This window comes from Poromitra crassiceps, assembly GCF_964638095.1.
Source record: "Poromitra crassiceps genome assembly, chromosome: 25".
NCBI classification, from domain to species: domain Eukaryota; kingdom Metazoa; phylum Chordata; class Actinopteri; order Beryciformes; family Melamphaidae; genus Poromitra; species Poromitra crassiceps.
In genome coordinates this window covers 8,250,421-8,278,142 of record NC_139649.1, presented here as the reverse complement: position 1 = coordinate 8,278,142, position 27,722 = coordinate 8,250,421, and the positions used below count along the sequence as shown (strand labels likewise).

General features: G+C 43.1%; 3 protein-coding genes across 3 annotated transcripts; all 3 read right to left on the bottom strand.

The window, feature by feature from the left end:
• Positions 1-454: 454 nt before the first annotated feature.
• Positions 455-8,515, bottom strand: otop1 (otopetrin 1; the record flags this gene model as incomplete). Its single annotated transcript, XM_083661142.1, has 6 exons — positions 8,002-8,515; positions 7,500-7,636; positions 7,074-7,132; positions 6,373-6,503; positions 2,477-3,384; positions 455-625 (listed from the first exon to the last, which is right to left on the bottom strand). The coding sequence occupies exons 1-6, from the start codon at positions 8,387-8,389 to the stop codon at positions 455-457; spliced, it is 1,794 nt and encodes a 597-aa protein (XP_083517268.1). The 5' UTR covers positions 8,390-8,515.
• Positions 8,516-10,942: 2,427 nt separating this feature from the next.
• On the bottom strand, positions 10,943-18,679 carry tmem128 (transmembrane protein 128). The gene is made up of 5 exons (XM_083660690.1): positions 18,534-18,679; positions 17,075-17,207; positions 16,674-16,835; positions 15,310-15,418; positions 10,943-15,055 (listed from the first exon to the last, which is right to left on the bottom strand). Exons 1-4 carry the CDS (start codon positions 18,631-18,633, stop codon positions 15,319-15,321), a joined length of 495 nt encoding a protein of 164 aa, XP_083516816.1. The 5' UTR covers positions 18,634-18,679; the 3' UTR covers positions 10,943-15,055; positions 15,310-15,318.
• A 4,163-nt stretch (positions 18,680-22,842) lies between these two features.
• Positions 22,843-27,582, bottom strand: lyar (Ly1 antibody reactive homolog (mouse)). Its single transcript, XM_083660849.1, has 8 exons — positions 27,087-27,582; positions 26,850-26,964; positions 26,404-26,511; positions 25,768-25,851; positions 24,376-24,721; positions 23,620-23,685; positions 23,341-23,426; positions 22,843-23,100 (listed from the first exon to the last, which is right to left on the bottom strand). The coding sequence occupies exons 1-8, from the start codon at positions 27,206-27,208 to the stop codon at positions 22,963-22,965; spliced, it is 1,065 nt and encodes a 354-aa protein (XP_083516975.1). The 5' UTR covers positions 27,209-27,582; the 3' UTR covers positions 22,843-22,962.
• Between the last annotated feature and the right edge of the window lie 140 nt (positions 27,583-27,722).

Below are 27,722 nucleotides of genomic sequence, written 5' to 3'. Positions count from 1 at the left end.
TGCATAGTCTATTATGGAGTATACTTTCAGTCATTCAAATTAAACAGTTCAAGCTTGGTTCTTTTACTACATTATTACAAATTGTGCATGTAAGATACAGTGTATACATTTTACATGATGCACCAGTCAGGAAACTGAGAAAACCTACTGAAATGTGACTACAATGCAAAGTGTAGGAAAGGCCCTCTTTAAACTGAATTAACACCAAAGGCACCTTTCAACAACGTTATGTTTTATCAAGGTATTTCTTCAGAGGAAGTTGGCTAATAGGTTCATCTTCCTCTGTGAGCCCTACGCTGAGGGATCTGCATTTTGTTGCTCTCCACAGCTTGCTCTAGAGTCTGTTCGAGTTTGACCCAGAGTGCCTCCTGCGCTGTGAGAGACTTGCGGGAGCCGGTGGCGACAAGTGTTCTTGTGCGTGTTATCTAGCTCTGTCAGATCCTCTGCTCTTTGGTCAGACCCGGCGGAACACCTCAAAGAGGGAAGCGACGGAGTGCATGCGGTAGAAAAGGTTCAGGGGAACAGCGAAATTGAGAACTGTGGTCCATATGCCGAAGCCGAATGTCTCCTGTTCCAATCCGTTGTCGTACTGCGGCCTGCAGCCAAAGGCAGGGAGGATCCACAGCTGAAAGAAAGAAACATGAAATGGTTAAAACCCTCAATTGGTCATTTCAGTTTGGTGGCCATTGCTGAAACACTGTTGTGCTGCTACTGGCTTTGTTTACATAGTGATTTATTGCCCTATAAACCGACACAATGTGACAGTTTGATTTTACAATCCCAATTCATGATAGACGGCACTTCCTCTATGTCTTGAGTGGAGGACACGATCATACCAGCCCTGCTGCAGGAGAAGCTCTCCCAGCTGGGTCTGCAGATGGACCACAGACTTCCTGACTGACAGCAAGCAGCACGTGGGGCTGGGAAAGTACATGACTCCCGGTCTATCAGCACTGGTGCCGCCCAGGGTGGTGTCCTCTCTCCATACTTCTTCTCCCTGTACATAAAGAGCTGCACCTCGCGGATGACACCGCCCTCATAGGGCTCATCTCAGATGGAGACGAGTCTGAATACAGGCAGGAGGTCGACCATCTGGTGACTTGGTGCAGTCAAAACAACCTGGTGCCAAATGCTCAAAAGACAGTGGAGATGATTGCGGATTACAGGAGGAACACAGTCACACCCTCCCCCATCACCCTGGGTGACTCCCCAGTCTAGACTGTGGAGTCCTTCCACTTCCTGGGAACCATCATCAGCCAGCACCTGAAATGGGAGCTGAACATCAGAGCTCTCACCAAGAAGGCACAAGAGAGGATGTACTTTGTGCGGCACCTGAAGAAATTCAAAGTGCCAAAGGTAACGATGGTGCACTTCTACACCTCCATCGTTGAGTCCATCCTCACCTCCTCCATCACCGTCTGGTACTCTGCTACCACTCTCAAGGACACCAACAGCCTGCAGCGCATCATCCGCTGTGCTGAGAAGGTGATCGGATGCAACCTGCCATCCCTTCAGGACCTGCAAACCGCCAGGATGTTGAAGCGGTCTCGTAAAATCATGGCCGATCCCTCCCACCCCGGTCACAAATTCTTCAAAATACTCCTCCTCGGCACAAGACGGAGGTCTGTCAAGACCAAAACCTTTTGCCACAAGAACAGCTTCTTCCCAACTGCCATCGGCCTCATCAACAGGGCCCGAAAGCCCCCTCTACCAAGGACCCTACCCCCCACTACCCCCTGAACACAGTTGAATCCCCCCACTGACATGAGCACCCCCCCCCCCCCCCCCCCAAAAAAAAACCCCCATCACTTTACAGCAACAGGACTACACTCGTTACATCAAAGTATTATAGCTGCTACTTCTTCCAGAACTTTCTACTCCATTAGATCACTCTTGTTAACTACATTGTGCACCGTTATATTTAACTTGGACTGTAAATCCATATTTAATGCCTACTTAACACTCTGGTGTATGCTGGTGTATATATTGTATTGGACTGCAATGTTGTGATTTTGTCTTTTAGATATTTTTCCTATTTTCCTTTTATCTCTGAATATTGATATGACCGCTATGCTGCATACTTACACTAAGACAAATTCCTCGTATGTAATCTTGCATAAAATTATTGTGGCAATAAAAGTGATTCTGATTCTGAGATAGGGGTAAATGCTTCATTGGGGTCATCAGGTGGGCACCCTGATGACTCCAAACAGACTATTCTACAAAGTCAAAGACTTCACAAACATATTTGAATACCTGAAATTTGAATGTCCAAATCAAAGGTGGATTCTATCTTTACGTGAGGGCAGACAGTTACAGTATATGCTTATTATGTTATATGCTTCAAATATTTGACTGTCATTACCTGGGACATTAACACAACAGAAGATACATTCCATCTAAAGAGCTACATTTTAATAGTCAGAAACAACTACATCTAAGAGAAAGTATTTGTTTAATAAGTCTGAATGCTCACCGAGATGTTGCACATTATGAGGAAGACAGCAACGTTTTTCAGGATTTGCCTCTTCACAGTCGGAGGTTCCACAACCTTGTTCCCCACAGGCAGAGGCACCTCAGAAGGTTTCCTCGGACACCTGTACACCTGTCCGCTTTCCTCCTGCTCAGTCTCCATGGTGACACAGGGCCTGTCTGGGGTCTCATAGGCTCGGTTGATGATGCCGTTGTATGGGGGTGCCAAAGATGAAGCCACAGAGAAGATTTCTGGAGTGGCCGGTAATTCAGCGTCCTCCCTCTCTGCGTCGTCCCGCTGGCGGTACAGGGACTCTATGATGAAGAGGTTCTGGACACACTTCTCCAAGACAATGAGCAGAGAGTAGATGAAGTTTGTCCAACGGTAAGGCGGGCTGCTGTTCGTGCCCAGTACAGCCACTATGCTGCACCAGGACATGAGCCAGGAGCCCACGGAGGAGCCAAACAGCAGCTCTGTGTCCAGCTGCCGTGACGGGTTCTTGGAGGTGTCCATCGGCATGTGGTCCACGCGGTAGATGAGCAGACCTGAAGCCCCGGCGGAGCACATGAACACCAGCATGACGATGCCATAGCAGTAGAACATGGAGATGGCTGACTGACGCATCTGGAGAGACTCCTCTACATGGATGATGTAGACCACCAGGACCCCGATGGTGCTGGCCAGGGCGACCAGGCCCAGGATCGGGCCTAGGATCAGGCCGTGGGTTTTTGTCGGTGGCCTCTTCCAGTTTGAGGAAAGGTCAATGGTCCGTCCAATGTTCTTCCACATGACGAAGAGCATGGCAGAGACAAAGATGTGGTACTCGATGTTGAAGGGATAGAGATAGTAGAGGCTGTTGGAGAACATGGTGCAAGCGCTGGTGGTGCAGTTACAGTGAGGCTCTGAATGCACTGCAACAGAAATCAAAAACACATCATGCAAAAGGTTTGACAGATTAGAAACACGGAAAACATACCACTTTTTCAAGCTATCCTTTAACACCATATGCATTTTAAGGCTGGATTAACAAAATCAGCTCCATTTATACCTATATATATATATTGGTAAAAAGAAGTACAAGAAACCACAATAAATGATTTCTGAAAACTTAAGAAGTAAAGACCCCTCAGACAAATTCCAATGCACTTGGATCAAGCAATCTGAATGCCAAAAATGCTATTGATTTGTGTCAATATTCTATTTCCGAGTGAGAGGAGAATTTGATGGATTCTGTCTTGTCAACACTCCAGAGTGTGCAGGTCAAATGGAAATATATTGCACTTTAGAGTAACAGTATTGACCAGGCTGGCATGAATGAAATGAAATGTGTATAATGATGTAATTTCATATTAACGGGTTTTGATCTCATATGAATGCATTGGAGATCTTGAAACTGCACTATTTTAGTGATGAAATGTTAATTTCTGTAAAGTCAAATTTATATCACAAGTACACAGCAGGCATTCAAGAAGATACTATGGCCAATCTGGCTATTAAACTCGCTCTCCAACAACACCAGGTATGCATCTTCAATACCAGCATGAAGACTGTCCTGCTCTATCTATGCTTCTGAGACGTGGCCCTCACAATCAAGATACAGGTGTTTGTCAACAATGCCTATGCTACATCCTAAAGCTACGGTGGCCCATCAAAACCACAAATGAGAAACTACATGAGCGATACCAACCAGGAAGACACAGCTACCACAATGAAAAGACGTAAGCTGGCAGGAAGCAAGAAGAGAGTGAGATGTTTGAACTCTGGTGGACACCCTATGCCCCCCTTGACTATGAAGAGGTTTATGTAAGGGATAATGTATAGTGAGGCGGTGATTACGGGGGAAATAATGACCGACAGGTGAATGATTGAGCCCGACGCGCAGCGGAGGGCTTAATGATTCACCTGAAGGTCATTATTTCCCAGTAATCACCGCCTCACTATACATTATCCCGCTTAGAACACGGCCTACAACTAAATCATTCAATAATCTGACAAAAATAATTATTCAAATAGATTTTTTAATAGCGTTTTCAACGACAAAGCGGTTTCATTCGTAATTGGCACACAAGACACCACAGCTGCAACTGGTTGGCCTAATTAGTAGTGTCTGCTGACAAAAGGCTCTTATCAACTGATTAATCCAGGTGTGGCAGAGCAGCGGTCGGTTGTCGAGAAATAATGACCGGTGAATCTTGTTGATTGACCAATCAGAATCGAGTATTCAAGAGAGCCGTGTTCTAAAGTCTAGTAAGTCACACCTGGGAGCTGCCCAGTACAACTATAGTCTTTTACTGTTGGGCACTGAGCAACCCCCAGTTGGAGTCCAGTGCTTTGGTCAAGGGCACCTCAAGGGGAGAGCATCACAATGTGGATCAGAACCAGACCAGAACATTATTTGAAGCTAGAGACTATTTCTCTGTGGTGGTCCTGCCCTCACTATTTCTCTGTGGTGGTCCTGCCCTCACTATTTCTCTGTGGTGGTCCTTCCCTCACTATTTCTCTGTGGTGGTCCTTCCCTCACTATTTCTGTGGTGGTCCTGCCCTCACTATTTCTCTGTGGTGGTCCTTCCCTCACGCTACAGTCACAGTTATGTAAGAGAGTGGCTTCTAACACAGGGCCTGTGTTTAGTCACTTTCTTTCAAAGGGTTTTTGCATTTGTGAAGACTTTTCATTTTGAAGCAACTACTTTATTGAGCCTTTTACCCCCTTCCGAAAACAACATAGAGTATATTTAAGATGAGCAGCAAAGTGGTAAATTGATGTGTTTTGACATGTGTTTTGACCTCACAACTTTCATGCAGAAATGCTATCAATCATGTTTCTTAAAAGAAAAAGAAAAAGAAGAAAAGTAGTAAGAAGGAGGCTATGGTTGTCCTTAATGCACAACAAAGCTCCATGATCAACTTTCTATCTAATCCTAATGTGTTTAATGTGGCTGGTCAATATCCATTAGCTCAGTGGTTCTCAAATGGCGGTCCAGGGACCCCCAGGGGTCCTTGAGGGGGCTCCAGGGGGTCCCCAGCCAAAAGGGGGGTAATTTTAGCTATAAACCCATTCATAAGTAACACAATGACTATTTTGGTCATGGATTTTAACACTTTCTGTAATAGAACATCTAAAAGCATCAATCTTATTATGATATGGGGGACCGTGGGACAAAATCCTATCAAATGGGGGTCCGTGGTCTAATCTTTGTCAGTTTAAGGGGTCTCCCTCATGTGAAAAGATTTGAGAACCACTGCATTAGCTCACTAAATTACAATTGCATTTTAAGACGTTGATAAGATAATGTGCTTTTTGTACTTGCTCACTCCTTGTGAAGCACACTGAAACGCATGCTATGGTAATGCTGTTGCCCTAGAGATCATCTCAACAAAACCCTACGGTGTAGCCACCACCACCACCCACCCCACCCCCCACCCCACCCACCCCCAAAGGGCACCACTATGGTCCTGCACCCTTTAATTAAAAAGGGAACAACAGCCAGGGTGCAGCCAGCCTCACAGTCAGCCGGATATGAGGAGGAGCAGGCGAACCCCCCAACCCCTGACTTAGATGTATCAGTTACTGTAATTGCAGCGCCCTTGGGAGTAGGCAGCCTGGGACAAAGCCGTCTGAGGTCAAGCGGGGGGTTGCCAAGGCGGGTGGTGCTGGTCGGGAGTGTGGGGAACGGGATGTGGGTGGGGGGCTTAGTGCTAGCAACGCTGTGTGTCTCCTGAAACCTAATAGAGAGACGTTCGACACAAACAAGACCCGCTGGGCTGCCTAGCTAACCTAATGCTTCCCCTCGCAACCCTCCTCTCCTTCCCTTTTCTTTCATCCATTGAAGCCAGCTCTCAAGTGGACTATTGTACTTTTCTTCTAGGTACAAGCCAGCAATCGACCCCTTGGCCCCTACCTATGGTGAGGTTTCCGTAGCCCAGAGCAGAGAGCCTCTTCTTGTGGTTGTTCAAGAAGTGCTCTGCCTCTGACATCACACCATTGCCCCACAGGAGAAGGTTGGTAAACACTGCATGGATCACACCAAATCTGAGGAGACAAACAGTTGAAACGATTGCTTAGTGACCCTTATAGTGTATAGAAATGGCCGGCTAATAACATTTGACAGTTTTTTGCTACATGTTGTGTGTCTGTGCGCGTGTAAGCACAGCACACACACACACACACACACACACACACACACACACACACACACACACACACGTGAACGAATGTGTAACACATTTCACATCATGCCTGTTTATTAACTGCTGATACTCCTGGCTGTGATCAAAACATATTTGCTGCTTCAGGGACCATGATGGAAATAGGTGTTTACACTTTTCATGTCATCCCATGGATTCTGTTATTCTTTATCAAAAATAAATTCAAAAAGTGTTATATATAAATAAATATAATTTATATATATATATATATATATATAAATAAATAAATATAAATGAAATTGTTTACACTTTTCATGTCATCCCATGGATGTTGTTATTCTTTATCCAAATAAATTAAATCAATCAATCAATCAGTCATTTTATGGGTGCAACAATACTGTATGAGAACCAAAATGTACATTCATCAAATTCTAATGTCACATATTTCACATACCTCTCAAATGTTTCAAATGTCTTGATGACATCCTTGATGTGAAACCAGAGAAAATGCACCTAAGCAGAACCCCAAAACAGAAATCAACAAAACCACACACTTAAAAGTTCAGTAAAAACAAAAAGTTATCCAGAATATAGTTTATCGAAAAGCATCTTCTATAAAAACTGCAAAAATGCATTGAGTGGGAGTTGTTTAAACCCTTTTACCAGAAGGATTACCCATGTCATATGCAGTTACACTCACAGAACATGGACAATGATAGGACTATATTGTTGCAGCAACTCTCTATACTTGCCTGAACAACAAAGAGCACATTATTCAAAGACCTACCTGGTTAAGTGGTGCACAGAAAAAAGACACAGTGTCTAACACTGAGTGAAAGATTATCACTTTATTGAAATTAAAGTTGGGTTGTAAACTTACCTGTGCTATGGTGTGCGTTGCATGGATAACAGGATATACCCCAAGCACAGCCGACACACAAGACTGGTAGCCCACATAATACCCAATACGGAAAGCATCCATGATCAGTGACAGGAGTGCAAGAATAGTCAAACCACCTACCAAGAAAAAATGTCGAAATAAAGCTTAGTGAAACCAAATAATTTGTAATACAATACATGTAATATAATAAGTTATACATTAAGTTTTGGTTTCACTATATGGCAAGGCAAGTCTAGTGTTTTGTTTCTTTACATTTATAAACCATATTTATATTTCACGAGAATAATTGTAAATGTGTATATACTGGATATATATTTTTCTACAGAAATACTAGTTGATACTGTAAATCTGTAATATCCAAACAGACGGACCAGAATGACATCATTTTACGCATTTGCTTTGCTGCATATCATTTTGACCATTTTACGCATTTGCTGCTGTGCGTAATGTTGCGCCAATGCCCTCAATCTTACAGACTCACCTCTTATCCAGCATGTGGTGGCGTGGACATCTTTCTCGGTCTGTCGGTTCTTCTGCCTGTCCCTCATCAGGATGTACCACATCATCCAGATCAGCTGGAGGACCATGAGGCAGGTGATGAAAGACAGCAGATGCGCTTCCTTGACAGAGGGGCCATGGTGCGCAATGGCCAGCATCAACGCCGCCCCGATCAGCAGCACATTGGTCCCATACTGGCCACTGAGGATCTCCGCGTTCTTCCTCGGATAGTCTCCTGACAAGTTGAATTTGAGCTTGGTGAAAACCTTCTTTTCGTGCTCGGAGCTGGACGACGAGGAGGAACTGTGGCAATACTTGTTCAAACACATAATATCCAGGCCGCTGTGCTCCACCATGGTGGGCGAAATCATGTATAAAAATCGCAGTCCCAAGAGAGGAGTATAGTCAATGCCGTGCGCTATAAGTGCATTTGAGGGAGGCCAAGTGCGTAACCTGTTGCTACAAGGTGGGGATTCAGACGGATAGGTACCGTGCCAAACATGCTCATTCAATCTGCAAGGTCCGGCTCAGTGGTCACGCATAGTTTCAATGTCCGGCCTTACAGAGGATGGATTTGATAGATGCCATTGTCATCTTGTAACACTGAAACTAAAATATCTCTGTGTATAACTCGCTCGCTGAGTCACTGAAAATGGGAGATTGCGTTTCAGCCTGTGGTGATCCCAGACCGCCGTCTTCTTGAAACTCCCATATGTTTCAGAGAAATCACTGGGCTTGCTGTGCCAACCATTCACTGTATAAAGAAGCAAAAACCCTAAGCGTCGAATTATCCACAATAAAAAGGAGAAAAAAACGAGTTCCACTCAAATCCACCTCTTCAATAGCTGCCAACCAGTCTTTCAAAGTCTGCTGAAATCCTCTCCGGGTGGCTATCAAGTGTTGTTAGGCATAGGCCTATGTAAGATGAAAAGCAAGATGACATTTCACGAAGTTTTTTTTTTTTTTTACAGGTGTGAGTTGGAGGCAAGTGGTCTATGCTGACAAGCGCTCCAAATCCACGTCTCACATGTATTTTCACTTGCGTTGTTGTGGTTAAAAAGTGTTCTTCTCAAGGGCGGAAGGGGAAAAAAAGAATCAAATTTCAATAGTCCAATTCACAATGGCTTTTTGTGAGTGGCTCATGGACGAGAACATTTTAGGCCGTCGGCACATGAGAGATTGCATGGATGATATGATTATCCAACATCTGGTTTAACGTAGGCAGGCTATAGCCTAGCCTGTTGAGTGTAGTCAGCATAACAATAGTGGGCCTGCTGATAACATTAGATGGAGAGCTGATTGGTGTGATATGAATTAAGGGGAGGAGGCAGGGGCAATCAATAGGTTAACTCAAACTGATAATGGCACTGGTAACTCAACCTTCGGATCAATATTTTATTTAAAAAAAATATTGCTCTATTATGAACTGTTCAATTAAAAAGTGAAACACAATTAGTGAAATTGATAGGCCTAAGGGCTTCACAATGGCTCCCATTCTGTCTACAGTCTTCTCATTCGCTCAGGACTTCTGAGAAAGCTGCGGGCACGCTCCAAAGCACCTTGGACCCCAAATCCACCTTTCAAAATGTTGCTTTCCAATTTGTAGCCCTATTTATTTTTAGGCCTATATATCTTTACTATAACATGATGCAAAAACTAACAGTAGCCTAATCATACTGTGTAGGTCGGCCAATGGCTGTTTATTACAAAACGCGGGTGTGGAAATGCAGTGTTATGCTCGGCCTACATAATGCGTTCCTAGCAAACAAGGCCCATATATCGTCGGGGAAACCGTGACGATTGGCATGATTAAAAGGGGTTGGGCCCTCCAAACGTTTTCCATTGATGTGTGTCTGCATTGTCTAACAAGTTATTGAACAGCAGCTCCCCAGGTAATGGTATCGGTTTCTTAATCACTGAGAATGTGTGATAAATAAAAGTCAGATCCATTCGTTATCGAGGCACGTTATCATTATCAAGATGATCGATTGATGCATGTTAATTAGCATTTAAGTCTTGATTGGATTGTGAGTGCTCTTTTTTAAATACTGTGTATCTTTTTTACTTGATGCTCAATGATTGCCAAACTGATAATTGATGACCACTTCACCTGATGAGTTCATTCATGCAAATTTGTCAGGACAATGCAGTGGAATTAACAGCTGGCTGTTTGTCCATGCCGCTCTGTCCCAATGAGAAAAACACTACACTATTTCTACATTGTGTCTGTAGTGAGTTTATAGCGACCTTATAGGCCTACTTATTTTTATGCCTTATGAATATTGTATATTGATAGGGCTCTCAGCGTGAAGCCTGGGAAATAACTAGGGGGTCTTGAACAGCAAAAGGCAGTGGCATTCTAAGCTTTTTTTTTCTTTTTATCTCAGTGAGATTAAATAAAGATTGAATAAATAAATAATGTGAGTCAGATTTAAAGAACAATCTAAAATGTAGTTGTAGCCACATGGATTAAGGATCAACAAATAATTACACTGTATTTCCCACCCACTATAGACCCTTTTCACGGGGGCCATTTTGTGTCGAAAAGGCAGGGTAAACACAGGTGCAATCAAAACACTAATGAGGGTTTCCAACTTCCATGATTGGAATTTGGAAACGTTTTGCTTGCACCTGTGTTTACCCTGCCTTTCCGACACAAAATGCCCCCGTGAAAAGGGTATATTGTTTACAAACAGATACAGGTAGGCTATATAGGTCTATACCTTAACTTATACAGCCTAAAAAAAATCCATGTCACATTGACTGCACATCCGATCAAAGTCAGACAATTCTCAGTGGGGGGGGGGGGGGGGGGGGGGGGGGGATCTCACACACGCACACACAAGCATCATTCAACAGGGGGCGCCAAACTATGATTAGGAGATATTTGTTCATGAAAATGCAACATTACCATTCTATTTGGACAATTTTATTGCAAATTACTCAACTGTTAGTGTAAATTGAGCTTTATAGACATAGACATAGGCATACATGTTCAGTAGCACCTCACAAGTTTCAAACGAAAAACTAAACCACGTAAATATTTCTACTAACCTCCAGCAGTCTCAATAAAAATAATTCATGATACAGTAACAATAATTTCCCATTTGGTGGATGCTTTTATCCAAAGCGATGTACAAATGAGATTTTTATACAACACAAGCAAGGATCTATTCAGGAGAGAACATTAAGTGCCATAAAGCAACGCTCTGGTACAGCAGGACATAGGGGCTACCAGGCAGTGCATAGCATATAGGCAATCAATGCATAGAGTGGATAGAGGCAGATACAAATATATATAAAAAAAATGGATTAGACAATCCATCAAGTGAGGTGTTCACTAAAGAGCTGGGTCTCTAGCCTTTTCTTAAATGAGAGGAACTGTGTGGATCGAATGGAGTTTGGTAACTCATTCCACCACCTATAGCAACTACAAAAGAGACGAGTCTGGCTAGAGAGACTTTAGGGCCTTGTTGTGATGGCGCAGTTCCTAGGCAGAGCGAAGTGGGCAGGAGGGAGCGTAAACCTGAATCAGGGGAGTTTAGGTAGGTATAGGAGCAGTTTTGGTTGCAGCTTTGCAGGCGAGCATCAAGGACTTAAACTTGATGCGAGCAGTAACTGGGAGCCAGTGGAGGGATGTGAACAGCGGAGCGACGTGCTCTTCTGGACTGGTTGAAGACCAGACGTGCCGCCGCGTTCTGGATCATCTGCAGACGTTTGAGCGTACATGTCACTGCCAGTAAGGACTTGCAGTAGTCAAGGCGTAATATTACAAGCGCCTGTACTAGAAGTTGTGCTGCATGTTGTCGTTGAGACAGGTATGGGTCTGATCCTCCTGATGTTGTACAGGGCAAACCAGCATGACCGAGCAACAGAAGCTATATGTTCCTTAAAGGTTAGTTGGTCATCAATCATGACACCGAAGTTTCTGGCACATTTTGTGGGAATGAGCTGAGCTGATTTGGAGTTGTTGTTGTAGAGGGATTGATGAGGAGGAGCTCAGTCTTTGACAGATCAAGGTGGTGGCGTTCCTTCATCCATGCTGAGATATCGGCGAGGCATGCCGATATCCGTCCCGAGACCGTGGGGTCATCTGATCTGGCAGGAACGATAGGAGGAGCTGGTATATCATCCGCATATGAATGATATGAGAAGCCATGTGAGTGGATGACTGCACTGCACCAAATGAGGTGGTCTAATGTATATTGAGAAGAGAAGGGGTCCAAGCGCTGTGGTTAGGGTTAGAGTGGGTTTTAGACACTTCCCCTCTCCAAAACGCTCCCTGAGAGGAAGGACCCAAACCAGTGGAGAGAGCAGATCCTGAGGAGCCAAGCTCAGTGATTGTGGAGAGGAGGGTTTGGAGGTTAGCCGTGTCAAAGGCAGCCATTAGGTCAAGCAACATTAGAACAGAGGAGTGCCCGTCAGCTCAGCATTTGGAAGCCAGACTGGTTAGGAGGATCATACAGGTTGATCTCAGAAATGAATTCAGAGACTTGATTAAAGACGGTGCACTCAAGCGTCTCAGAAAAAGCAAGGCGAGGAGTGAAACGGGCTTGTATTTTTCAATCTGAAGTGGGTTGAGTGCAGCTTTCTTCAGCAGCAGGTTAACCTGGGCTTGCTTAAAAACAGTGGGGAACACACCTGTTGTGAGGAGTCGATGAGTGTGACTGCAGGGATGTGCGTGGGTGAAATGGCCTGCAGGAGGTTGGAGGTTATGGGGTCCAACAGACAGGTAAAGGGACAAGAGTCAAGCAGTGGTTTAGAGACTTCCTCCGTAAGATGGGGAAATGGGAGGAGTGAGGGCCTGGGTGCAGCATACTGATTTGGTCAGGCACAGAGAACCGATTACTGAAGCAGAAACCTTATCAGTAAAGAAGGGTGCGAACAGGTCGGCAGTGAGCAAAGTTGAAAGTGGAGGTGGTGGAGGGTTGAGGAGAGAGTTAAAAGCGGAAACTAATTTCAGAGTGTCTTTGGCGCATGCTGATTTTCTCCTGATAGTAAGTGGTCTTGGCACTTTTTAGATGGGAGGAGAATACAGATAGGAGACTGATAGTCACCGAGGTCAGTGGGATCTCTGGATTTGCGCCATTTCCTCTCAGCAGCTCTTGAGCCCCGCCCGCTGGTCACCGATGACACCGGTGAGCCGTGGACTGGGGGGGGGGCAGGGGGTTTGGATGAGAGTGGGCAGATATTGTTTAGAGGCGGCTAGCGAGGAGCAGAGTGTGTCTGTGGCCTCGTCGACATGGAGTGAGGAGAATTCAGTATCCATTATATTACCATGCCCCCCCTGGTAGCCGAGACCCTCGTTGGAGAGCCGAGCTGGCGTGAGCGACCGGAGGTTTCATCTGAAGGAGACCGTTTGTGGCGGGAACGTGAGGACGTTCCGGTAATGGCAACCGCTCAGACGACTATCATATTCTGTTTGAATGTAAGCATAATGAATTATTAGAGAAAGGTATTTGCCAAAGGATTATTTAAACCAAACATCTATGTTTAAATAAATGGTGTTATTATAATCAGATAAGCCAAAATGTATTTGTAAATTCTGTGCGTTTTTGAAGAATGCCCTTCCTTTGTTCAAGTAACATTCGTTGTACTTTAGCCATGCCGTGTGCTATCATTTTGTTATTAAGTTGTTTGTGCTCCATGAGATCATGGTCTTCAGTCCCATGAGATCATGGTCTTGAGTCACATGAGATCATGGTCTTGAGTCACACAAATGGATGAATGAAGGAAATCATGAACTGAATAAAAAAAGTGGTCTGAAAGATGTAAGAAGGTGACAGTCAGATTGTGCCATGGAGCCGTCTCAAATCACAACCAGCTCGAGTGTATTGCCCACTTTCCTTGTGGTCCAGTGAGGACAGGAGTGAAAGGAAGTCAGCCGCTTGGGCTTTGTCAAGATGGATATTCATATCCCCCCACATGACACGCAGTGGGGTGCCATCTTCAGGAAGAGCCAGTACAACTACAAAGTGCCCCAGTAGCCCTGGTGGGAGATATATGACAACCACAAATAGTTTGAGAGGAGCAGTAACCATGATTGCACGGTATTCAAAGGATGAATTATTGCTTAGACGAGAAAGCGTAGTTAATTTCCAGTTTTTGGAAAATACGGGCACCAGTGCCATCTTCTCCAACACCCAATGGAACACGTTGTGTGGGAGAAAGTAGAGTCAGCTGAAAGCGCAGCTGGTGTGGCCGCGTTTTCTGGACCGATCCAGGTTCCGCTCAGGGCTCGTACACGTGAATGTCAGATAGGCTTGCAAGTGCTTGGATACATTGTTTTTATTTACAGCAGACCGTTCCATAAGCCAAAGGGAAAAGCAGAGGAAGTAGCCGAGACTTTTCTGAGAGAGCAGAGGATGTGTTTGTTTTTGCTCTCGATGACAGGGTGATATTGGTTATATAATATTATACAATACGAGAGAATACTGATCAAAGCCCATGTGTCATCCTGTCCACAGAGAAGCCGAGTTGTATCAAGTTCTGCCCACACCCTGTATTTAGTGACACTTCAGCTGCAATCACTGGTGCATCTTCTTCACTGACATTTAGTCAGTTTTGGATTCATTGGTCAAGGACAAGAAGTTTATTATTACACATTTTTAGGAGGAGGGGGGGCATTTTGGCCTTATTGGATATAGGTTGACAGGAAAAGGAGAGAGAGAGAGGGAATGTGGCAACGGCCAAGGGTCGGATTGAAACCCGGGCCAGCCACGGAGGGACTAACCCTTTGTGGTACGTACGCACTCTGCCAGGTGAGCCACTTGGGCGCTCCATGAAAGTTTATTTTTTTAATAAAAAGTTAACACATTTTACAGATCATGATCAGAAGCCTTTACATTCTGCAGCACAAAAGCTTTCTATGTAACAAATAAAATTGCCTCTGAAAACAAATACAAATAAATTAAGAATTTCGGTCGTTTTTATGAATACAAATATAAACAGTGGAATACTTCTCCTAAAAACAACTATTATTAATTGATTAAGACAAAAGTCAATCACATAGCGGTCAACAGGGCCAGCCAATGGAGCTGCAAAACAAAAGCAGATAGGTACATTTGTGACTCGTCATTGTAACGTATAAAGCATCAGTGTTTATAAATAAAGTGCAAAATATGTAATGCATGCTTATATGACATAAGAAAAAAGACATGAAATGCAAAGTTATTTATTAATTCAATAAATAACCTTGCAATAAGAAAAAGGGTACCATAATATTCGATTGAAAATTCAAACATATATCACAACACAGTCGAACTGCGTTCCGTCAGAACTCGGGCCTCACCTGTCGACTTCAGCCAAGCAGAGAGATGAGCATGACCACGCCCATGAACTGGGTGAAGAGGATGAATGGAGTGAAGAAGGACCACACCGGCCACAGTGCTATGTTAAAACTGTAAAGGAAGGACAAACAGTCCATCAGGATGTGTGTCAATAAAATCACTTGCACAAATACAGAAAGGTTATATTGTCAATGACAGTGGAAATATTTGGGGCCCAAAAATAAAATTTTAAGATGAAAAAATTTGTATTATTTGAACATCACGGCTCAAACAAAAGGTAAATGGGCTATGAATGGACAAACGTTGATATCTAAGATGCCAGAGCTGAAATAGGCAGCATCAGCCAGCCAGAAACAACATATTAGTGACCTAGATAACAATAATAGGGCAACTTGAAGTCCCATATGATTAAGTGATGAAAGTTATTGCTCATTCTGCCCCTAATCCACCACAGACAATATCACAGCGATAAAATAATGAAATAGACTGTGGTGAAAAACTCAGATCTTGTAATGCAATAGATGAACAACAAAAATCCATTTGAAAATGTCTCTTACCTCATCAGTCTTTTCTGATCTTCTTTGATATAAGGAGAAATTAATGGCGGATTTGAGATGTGCAGTATTGCAATACTAGATCTGAATTGTTCGGTTAGAGATGTCAGTTCAGGAGACATTCCATACTGGCCAACACTGTCTAGAGACAGATAAGTGTCTTTTCTTTCTATGCCTCAGATAAATGAAATGAAGCATTTGGCAAGTTTGTTGTGAACACAAGGACTATTCGAGTAAGGCAAATGGCTTGAATCAAGCATACACTGCAAGAAGAACAGATATGCCTGGTGACTTTAGTGGACCTTTCAAAACCTAACCGCATTACCCTGCTCTTGTGCTTTCTTTGAAAACTGAAAAGAAACTGTCCTGCAATGTATCTCTACCATTAGGAACTGGGAAGTATGACGGCATGTTAAAGGTAGGGATGGGTATCGTTTAATATTTTTCGATACGGTGCTAAAACGATACTTCTAAAACAGTACCGGTGCATAAACGGTGCCTGAAACAGTACTTTAAAAAAAGGTTAAAGCATATTTAAACCTATTTTTTATTTAAAGAGGCTGTTGAGAGGATTTCAAACAATAATTGTATGTGTTATGCCCTAGAATGTTAGTGAAGGTGCGTGCAGCGCCCGTTTCGGAGCACCGGAGGGCGGATCTTTCACTCAGCAGCTCGGGGCATGGCATCTAAATGAGGCACCTAAATCTGGTTTGCAATTCGGTACCGGTAGTATTGGTTGTAAAAGTACCGGTACATATTGGTACCTTGTTTCGGTACCCAACCCTAGTTAAAGGTCAAATGCTTTGGTTTACCTGCAAGATGCTGCGATGAAGGCCGCTGTGGTGACGGGAGGGATGGCAGGGTATTCTTGGTCGTAGTGCTGGATGCCTTTGAACCACTCCAGGTACACAATGCAAAACATGGCCAGAGACAGGCAGATTACAAGGAGGACCGAACCCACATTGAACCACCAGCTGGAAAAAGACATGGGAGGGACGACAACAGCAAAATGGGATGTTAAATTGTGTATACAGTGCAACTATTTAGTTTAAATCTATGGGTTTATTTATGTGAATTTGCATGAAACGTGTTGCTTTCACTGGTGAGACCATGCAGCAACTGTTTATCGTCAGCGATGCCACAGAAACAGAAAGAAGTAAATTGTCCCCCCCCCCCCATGATGAAGGTTTCATGACAATTCAAGGAAGAACACCTTTTGATGTCATCGTTCTCCATGATGACATGCAGGAAGTCCACGTAGTATGTCACAGCTACAGACGCCACAATCCAGAAGACGGAGTGTTTGTTAATGCGAGGGAGAGGCTTCGCGTCCTTCTCCTCTTGGCCTGAAAGATCAAGGAAAAGCAAAATACGTTTGGATGCTAAGAATGGGTCTGTCACTCTACTACAGTATGGCTCTAACATTCCATGATAACATAACATTAAATCATAACCGTCTAAATCACAGGCATATTCACATATATCTGTGAAGAGCTTGATTTGAAGGTGAAAACTTCATTTTTGAAATCTTCCACACAGTGAATATGACTTTCAGGATTTACCAGCCAGCCACTGTGGTCAACGGACACAAATGTTTCCTACTCTGATGATTTCCAGTTGCTTCGATTTTTGCCTATCTAGCAAAGGAGTGGTACCATTTAATTCAATTGTACCACACTGCACGAACACAAAGAAAATTCAATACCAGGTAACGTATGAGAATGATCTTGCCTTAACAGAATGTGCTCAATCCCCACTTTTCAGGTTTAAGGAGCTTTTGGGATGAAACAGATAGGTTTCTTTGAGATAAGCTTACTGCTGTGAGAGCTATTAATGTCTATAATTTAGTGGTTGATTAAACATATCAAAGCCAGTTGTTGGCTGGTGAAGTGCTTCAGCAAGCGGGTCTGTCCTCCTAGGTAAAGTTCATGATGAACTCCACGCCCTGCACACACGTCTTTAATCAAAATGTGGCGTCCAGTCCATAGCTCTTGATATACTATAGCCTTGGCCTGCATTTGCCAGAAAGGCCACTTAAGGAATCCTCTAATTGGAATATGGAAATCTGTTAATTTAAATCCCTGCAACATGGCCATCAATAAAAAAGGGATGACCATTCAGCAAATGTTGGGTCTGCTGCAGTTATTGTGCGTATCAATTGACACTGGCAGAGATGACTCTTTTTGGATGGGCTAGTGGAGTATAGTTCGCCTGTATCATGTTGCTTGCAGTGCTGACACAGCGTTTGCACACAGTCAAAACAATCCAGAATTGCTGGATCCCTGCCAGTAAGGGCCTCACGATTAGACAATTGTCTACTGTACAAGCTGCCACTGAGCCCCTCAGTCTGAAACCTAGCATTCACATATCAACACGTTTCTGCAGTGTCAAGTCGTCATCTGGATAGTTCTGGACATCGGCTATCTCGTTTTTTGTGTGAAATGAGAATGCCAAGTTGCTAAACGGGCGGCTACCCCGCAAGTGGAATCCAGACAGGTCACTTCACACATGCAAAACACACTTCTTTTCCTAGCATGAAAGTGTAAAAACTGGATTTAGCCTAGTACCTAACTAAACCGAGACGAAAGTGCCAGCACAAAACGCTTGCGCCATGTCAAAGCAATGTTGAGTTACCTTGCTAACACTGTAACGTTAGGTTTTTAAACGCTTACTCTTTTCATCGTGGTCGCCCGATGACGCTCCTTGCATAAGAAATTCAGCATTACTCTTAAATCTATTTCTCAAAGTTGCAAGCTCATTGTCGTTAAGCATTTCGTTGACGCGATCCTTCCTTACAGCAGTCTTGCACGGCTGCTAAAACAAAACACTTCCTGACTGTAAAGCGAGTCTCCAACTTATGACGCATATTTCAATCGACTGTTGTAGTTTTCGAATGTCTGGCGTGCTCTGAAGTCGGTTTGTGTAGTAACGTGTTCAGTTTATAATCGTGATCAGTTTATAATCATATTATATAGACCGTAAATGAGCGTTAGACCTGGTCATTGGTGCGCCCTACACCTATGTTAGTGGTAGAGTGTGGGTCTGGGGATCCCCAGGGGTCCTTGAGGGGGTTTACAGGGGGTCCCCAGTAAAAAAAAAAAAAGAGATAAATTATATTTTCACTATAATTCCAACATAAGTAACACAGCGACAGAATGTATGACTATTTTGGCCATGGGTTTCATACACTTTCAAAAATCTTATCAGATGGGGGACCCTGGGACAAAATCTTATTGTGTGTGTCCATGGTAACTCCAATTTGTGTCAGTTTAGGGGTCCTTGGCGTGAAAAAGTTTGAGAACCACTGGCCTATAACATTGTAACATTATAAGAGCATATAGGCTTACTGAATCAAATCACTGGTCCAAAGCAAATTAAAATGGTGACTAATGCCGTAGACCTAGTTAAGCCCAAAAAGCAGGTTTTGCAACAACATCAGCGTGATTTTCACTTACATTGTAAAGGTGACTCATAAAACCATGCCCAGTGCATTGCATAATGCATTGCTTTGAATCAGTCGTCTTGAGGCTATTAGCAAAATGAAAATGTGTTTTGGATGCATGTGTAGCCTACATACAGGCCATCTTGTAACCACAGCATCACATGGACTGGATCAACTGGAGAAAAAGGAGGCCACAGTATCAAATTGCAAGGTTACTGAGGAGTTTTCCATGTCTGACAGGGCACATTACTGGTACTGGAAATCTCCCCAAGCAGGGAAACATGCACATCTCTCATAAACTATGCAGAATGCAATGTAATAGAAGGATAGAAGCTTATCTTCATTGTATACATTTACACACTGTTGGCAAGGACTGGGCATTACAGAAACTTTAGTCCTGTTTCTCTGCCAAATTGGAAACTATTAATGAGACAAAAAACAGGGAAGGTGTAGAGCAGAAAATGGATTTATACCATGCGATTAGTTGAAATTGCTCTGCTGTCAACAGCAGTGAGTAGTCTGCACTTTTCTCTTACTAATTAGGTTTTAAGCCGTGACACAAGTACATCAATGATAAACTGATAAGAGTATTACAAAGAACAGTTTCACTTCCATCTTCCAACTAATAGCAGATCTTCATAAGACGGGCTGTGTAAACAAAAAGATAAAAGTCCAGTTCTCTCCCAATTGCATTAAGGATCTTACAGCATCCTTTCACCATTGTTTCGTTATGTCAATCAGTAATTAGGGAGGTCATCTTTTAATTACCTGCCACTTGGAGGTAGAATCCCATACTCTCAATAAATACCCTGAAATCTCCTCTTCTTCTGGTAAGAAAGCAGTGAAACTACAGGTCCAAATCAAGCTCTAACTTACTGAACATACAGTACCTGCTCTGAGACATTAACAGACGGGGTCCACCCGCTATGCCGACCACCCGCAATGCCGACCTTAGGTTTAGGCGTGGGGGTGGGAGAGGTTAGGTTTTGGGTTAGGGTCTGGGGGAGGTTAGGTTTAGGCATGGCATGGGGGAGGTTAGGTTTGGCGTGGGGGCTGGGAGAGGTTAGGTTTTGGGTTAGGGTCTGGGGGAGGTTAGGTTTAGGCATGGGGGGAGGTTAGGTTTGGCGTGGGGGCTGGGAGAGGTTAGCTCCACCGACACGCTGCACGCCGCCTCGCTCAGCTGGTTCTGCTTGTGGGCTATCGGCATTGCGACCTGTCGGCACTGCGGCCTGTCGGCACATAGACGCGGCACCTAACAGACATGGTGAAAATCATTGTTTGCAGAGGGAAGTTCTCTTCAGCTGTTACACATAGCTAAATTAAAATGTTTACCATTATATTGAACTGATGTTATCCTTTCAATTAAAATGACCAGTCAATGTTGCCTATATGGAGGTGAGGATTAATTTACTTTTTAGTGCCCCATGGTCTATAGAGCAGTGGTTCTCAACCTTTTTGAGCCGTGACCCCCAAAAACCTTTAGGCTGGGGTTCGTGCCCCCCGGTGCCCCCCTTCCTGCCACTGCCCAACCTAACCAACGACTTCCCAGTGCGCCCGCATTCACACATCACACACTGACTGAAATCTTTTTTTATACAATTTATAGTTTATCAAGCTTTAGGTCCCGATCCCCAGGTTGAGAACCACTGGTCTAGAGGTTTTTCCACCATGCAAATATTGAATCCCTTGCATTTATTTTAAAAATTTGGGGCATGAAAATGCTAAAATACTCTAAAATACTCAGCACCAACTATCAGTTATCAAAAATCCATATCAGTCAAAGCCCAATATGTATCTAGTGATCTATGAAACTGGCTTGTCTTCCCACTGTGGACCATCACGGAGACATGCCCATTTGTATTGTTCCAATTAGAATCCCCCTTACAGTTCTCTCCAGTGTGTTATTTCTTATTTCCATGCCTTTTGTATATTTTCTCTGGTCCTTAGCACCCAGCCAGGTTTGTATGCCTTGAGTAAAGAGTGTAAACCTACTGTCCACTTGTGTCTTCTGTATTTTACACACAAGAAGTTACAGCAACATAGGTGTTGCAGCTATTTTGCATCCATGTGCATTTGTTTTCTGCAGATGCAACAGATGAATGTTACTTCAGACGTGCGATGCTGCTATTCATTGCATATGCTATATATATATATATATATATATATACATACTATTATTACAAGTGTGTTAGGGAGTAGTCAGAAGAGTCAGATGGGAAATGCCTAGCCATGTCTCCCCCATATAATCAACAAAACTACAAAAGACCACAATAATCAAGTCAGCTATTTACCTATAGTGCAGCTTGAAAAGAACAACAACCAGGTAGCCATGTCTGCAGCGGGGGGGGAAAGGATAAAGATAGAATTACTATACAGTGCAGATATAGTGGGCAACTGGGCATACACTTCCTCCTCCTATATCTAATGCCAGAGATACAATGTTGATCTGGCAATCCAGATTTGTTTTGAAAAAAAGACAGACTTTACAGTGAGGTCTGGCCTGAAACAAATAAAAGTCATCTCAAGTCCCACTGTGGGCCAGAAAACACAATTTTAATACTAGCAAACTTGAGTAACAGCTTCACTAATACCCAAAGTATGCACTATACTATTACAGGTAAGCAGTGTGATGAATGAGTATCAGTGTTAAAACCTGCTGGGATTAGCAGAGCTTCATAAAGCTGGGCAGATTTCCTCCTGTAGCCGTGTGTGTGTGTGTGTGTGTGTGTGTGTGTGTGTGTGTGTGTGTGTGTGTGTACAGGGTAAAGAGGCTGCTCATTCTGGCGGTGGAAAATCAGACAGCATTAAAACTTCACCTGAGGCTGACACCAAGCGTCCTGCTTCTATGGAGCTTCTGTGTCCCTGGCCAAGTGAACCCCGTTCGGGGTGCCGAGGAATGTGCATTAGCCCGGTCCCGTGTGAGAGTCAAATTCACCTCGGGTGCACCTCTCCCCCCTTCCCTTCCCCCATTCCAACATCCAATCCCACAGATAAGGTGCCGTTTCCCAGCCTTACCATGGGGCTTGGAATGTGAAACGGAGCTGCAAATCTGACCACAATTGGCATATTATACATATAAAAGTGACACATTTGAGGGTAATTTGGGCAAACTCTTTGTCTTGCTGACTCTGGGCCCACTGCAACGAGGAAAACACAACTGAAAATACAATGAATGGGTCGCTCACCGCTTCCGAGGGATTTTATACTATGCAGCACTCTTCCCATAATAACATCTCTGTTCACCTGATGGGACACTTCTGCATCGAATGAAATCCCTGCACCTGTGAGAGTCTTATGCAATATCGCAAAGTATATCTGCCCAATCATTCCAAGACCACAAACATTATTGACAGAGATTCACAGTGAATGCATAGTATTCAATATCTTCAGATGATCGCCAATACTTGACACTTGGAAGCAGCCAGCAAAGAGGCCTTCATGCACAAATAGACTTGTTTTCACAGCCATTTTTCTATTATATAATGTATATATATAATCTCTTAAAATAATATACAGGATACGGGTCAGAATAAGATGATTTAATCTTCGAGATTATGTAATCTGTACAAAAACATCCAATAAAGACGACAGACATTGGCTTTCGAAAATTTAAGTCTATGTGCAACGTGAATTTCAACATAGTGGCACGAAAGAAACGCCTATTTCACAAGTCGAACCTTTTCTTTCAAAACCTTAAACTTGGGATTGCCATTGATCTTCTTGTTGAAAAGTGCAAGCAACGCCTCCTCCGATTTAAAATTACCAGCACCACTGAATGAGTAGTAAGCTGCCAAAACCTGTGAAAGAGAAAAAAATCTCTTGACATGGTTTCACCAGAGCCCAGTCCAATATTTAAATGTTTAGCATACACAATATTATTATTAGAACGGTAGGCTAGGTTTGGAGGTGAAATGGAGTGTTGTATAAAAACACACACCTGAAGACTCGGGTAAACACTGACTGAGCAAAATGTGACATCTAAGTTAAGTAAGATGCACTAATGGTGCAAAGTGAGTAGATGAACCAGAATGCCTCACCTTCTTCCTGAGTTTCTTCACTGAAAGTTCCTGCTCGGGCGATTGTCTCAGGACGGCCTTGATCGTTCCCTTCCAGTTGAATTTGCCTGCGAGTCATAAGAGACAAAATCATAAATTAGCTCCAAGCATGGAATACATGAACTGAGGGGTCATTACTCATCAGCATCCCACTGTCGGCAAGGGAGACAACACTGACCCCTGGTGGCTTGACTTTCAATGCCATCCCTTATCTAAAAAGATGCCAACCAGCCGTGTGCCCATTGAGAAAAGCATGCATACCTTTGGGGGCTGCTGGTTCCTCAGTCTCCTCTGTCACGGACTCCTCAGCGGCGTCCATTTGGTCCTCTGCAAGAAAGAGGATCAAATGGGTATATACATCATCTAAGAAATGTAATATAGTTAAACCCGTATTAAACAAAAATGAGCGCGGTAGAGAAAAATGCATTAATATAAGTCCCATTGATCTATTCTTATGGGGAAACCAAATTGATTTTCCCATGGACTCATTCATTGAAATGAGCCGGGAATTACAACATTGCAAAGCTAATGAATATCAATATTGGAGAATCCAGAACATTTGAAAAGATTATAACAAAGTAAAGGGTTTGTTTGGCACGTGCAGTAGACAACGAATCAGAATGTGAAGAGATCCAAGTCATACATATTCTTGTGATTCACCCTGTACCAGCCTGCACCCAGGAGAGTGGCACTGCTGTGCACAGGGCTTTCCTCAGCTGTTAGATCAAGTCATACCTCAAGAAAATTGCAGTAGACTTCTAACTCAGGGATGCAAACTCACCAGAGTGGAAAAAGGTGACAGATACCAAGGCAGACACAAGACCACTCAAAATCATTAAATTAAGTGCCCTATTTTGGGATCAAAAAGGCGACTGTCACCTAAAAGGTGACTAGTTTGCATCCCTGCTAACTGTTCGTGAATAATTTAACAATTAAAACAAATCAATAAAACCCTCAGTTAGCAGATTGTGAACTAGTGGAAACTGAATAGCAATGAAGAATAAAGCATAGGCAGACCTTCAGAACATTCCTTGCTTTTCTTCCTTTTCTTTGTGGAGGTCAGGTCTCCAGCGCTGTGCCCATTCTGCTCTCCGTTTCCATTCTCATCACAGCGCCTCTTTCTCTTTTTGTCCTTTCTCGTCTTGGTGCAGGTCTGCTCGTCCTCCGGCTCCTCTGTGGCACTCTTTGCAGCCACTTTTGGAACTTTCCCACTCTTCTTCTGACGGGCTTCTTTACGCTCCTTCTTGTTCAGCTTCTTCTTAGCGGCTGGTTCCTCTGAGCCATTCTGCTCTTGACTTCCTTTAGCCGCCATGGTAACTTCAGCTACCCTCTCTTCAGTCTGCTTGGAGGCCTCTGCTGCACCCTGTCAAGATTATAAGCAGATAATGAAAGTCAGACAGATTAGAAGACAAATGACTGCTGCACCCACTTAGAATAAGAGCATATTGTCAGGTTCTTCCCTCATCTCATCATGTACACCTCAACTTACAAACATGCATGCTATTCATAATTTCAGTTGGTTTACATATCAGTGGTAAGTGGTACAAAATGTGCTCACTTTGTGGCTGTCTGCAATACATGTCAGAGGTATCCCTATTAATGTCCATTCATCATCCAATACTTAAGAGTATTCTGCTTGTGTATGCATTACTATTCCATCATAACCAAGTCTAGACTAGGGCCACCAATATTGTGCAGCATGGCAACTTTTGTTAATAAAGGTTGTGAATTTGGACTGACTTCTGCTACCCTTGGTGGGTAATATTAAACCAACATTAGCAGTAGGTGGTATCAACATTTTTATCCCTTTAATTAAGCCTTCCCCAAATTTTACCCCAATATACGGTATTACCGTCTGATTAAAAACCACGTAAAAAATGTGCACAGTGGCTCAGGAGAAGCTGTCACATGACGTGCGATTATGGTTGCTTCGCTCTCTTCTAAATAGTAGTCTTTTTTGACAGGTTATTTATTTGACAAATTGCACGTTTATACAAAGTTGTCGTGACATCACTTTTATAGCATCTTCAACCACACAGACAGTGGTGCTGGACAAACACTATGGTGTTTATCAAATATTGGGCACAATGCACAGCAGATTTTTTATGACAGTAATGAAATGGATACCTTTTCTATTTTCAAATACCCAGGTATAAGGTATTACCTTATTACCGCCCAACCCTAACCAACATTATCATTTAGATACAGGGGAAGGCCCACTGTATTGTCTCAATTGTTCAATTGATATATATCTCTACTGAGATGAGAAATCAAGTATTTGCTGCATGTTTTGGATTAATTTTGCAGTCACTGTCAGTTTCATTTCAAAGATTCTGCTTCGGCCATTGATGGAACTCCAGTTCTGAGGTAGAGGGACAAACAGACACTTAAACAGATGGACTAATTTACATTGTTGGTGGCAGCGGAGAAGATGTCCCACACTTGGTCATGTAGACTGGAGTTGAAAATTTTGAGACTGTTCTTCATCCAGTTCTGGAGGAGACATAGGAGAAGTGAGGATAAAAACATATTAAATTGCAAGCCTGTTACACCCGCCTTCAAAAAGAAAACACCCAACTAGGGCTGGGCAATACAACAAAAAAAAATATTGATATAAAATCTTTCATATCAGTCGATATCGATAATTATTGATCATTTTTACTTATCTATTTTTAATAAAAACCATGAGAAAAAGGTTACATTTAACCACTTTATTTTGAACCGTCTTATTTATCAAGGCACACAGGTAATCATTTTAATGTTAACACAACAATTACAAACACACAAGTTGAGTGTTGCTCGTTTGGGAACTTTAGGATTTGCTTGTTTGATTGACTGTTTGAGTGTCTCTCGTAATTCGCTCCATTATCAAGGGGCATATCGATATATATTGAACTATTTTCTTATTGTATTGATGAATTGTCTATCGTCGATATTTCTATGGATTTATCGCCCAGCCCTACGCCCAACAAACACAATCATTCATCAGGTAGTCTGATCAGAAACGTATCAAATTTATGGGACTGGTTTAAAGGGAATACCAACCTGAAACTTAGCCTTCTTTCTTGGGACATTATCATACGAAGTGACTTGATTGAGCACATCCTTCAGCTTTGCACTGATACCTGGTTTGTTCAAGGCTTCGTTGATTCTCTTAGAGGAGAGGATACCAGATTAGTAAAATTCACATTCCTAAGACATACAGGACAATATCATGCAATGAGGAAAAACTGTGTGGGCATAATTTATTGTCATTTAGGGTGAACTTTATTGGGCCAAAACCCATTTACAATAACAGTGAGTTTTGTGTTAACTTTTCGCATCACCATGCAATTTTGATTTAGAAAGATTGAGTGAGAGAGAACTCTCTCTCTCTCTCTCTCTCTCTCTCTCTCTCTCTCTCTCTCTCTCTCTCTCTCTCTCTCTCTCTCTCTCTCTCTCTCTCTCTCTCTCTCTCTCTCTCTCTCTCTCTCTCTCTCTCTCTCTCACACCTCAATCCATTGCTGTTGTTTCACATCCCCTTTCTTTGACTTGGCCTCATAGCCTTTGCCTCCATACTTTTGATCCTCACTGATGCATTTGATGTGATCCTTGTAGTCATTGCCCCTGTGTCACAAAGAAATAAATGCAAAAACACAGTTACAGTTTAGCAAAGTTTGCAGTTATATTAGGGTTAAAAAGTTCACGTTAGGTCAACTAAAGAGAGAACACAGTCACACACTCATTACCAGAAGTCTTTTCCGCAGTCTATGCAGGACAGCACCTGGCACCCCCGGCACATGTTCACATGCTTATCGACTTGAGCTTTCTTCAGGGATTCACCGCATGCGTTGCAGGTAAAGAACACCATTCTGATACCTTTGGCTAGACAATAATGCTAACTTTAAAACAATTTGACGTTGGGGCACACGCAAGTGGAGATATTCCACATACGACTTCGAGACCAGGCACAGCTAAATCACTAAACCGGAAGTACAATTGTGGGAGATTGTTGCTCCTCAGTTCACGGAGATCACAGCGTGGATGGCTAAAGCTAGCCAGCTAGCCAACGTTAGCTAAAGCCAGCAACTGGCAAACGGTAGCTGGAAGCAGCAATGGACTGGTAACGTAACGTTAGCAGTAGCAGTAGCGTTAAATAAAGTGGTGGGTCACGATGTTAGACTTGCTTTGCTCCGAAACGACATACGAAACCGAACCTGCTCTACTCCATCCGTGCCCGTGCAAAAGTTTTCAAAACACACGTGACCACGCTAGGACTTGCTGTAGCTGTGTATTATTTATCTTCCGTGTGCAAACACAACTAAAGATTAGTTCCGACCACGGTAGATTCGTCTTTTACAATCGACTTTTTATTTTGTTTTATA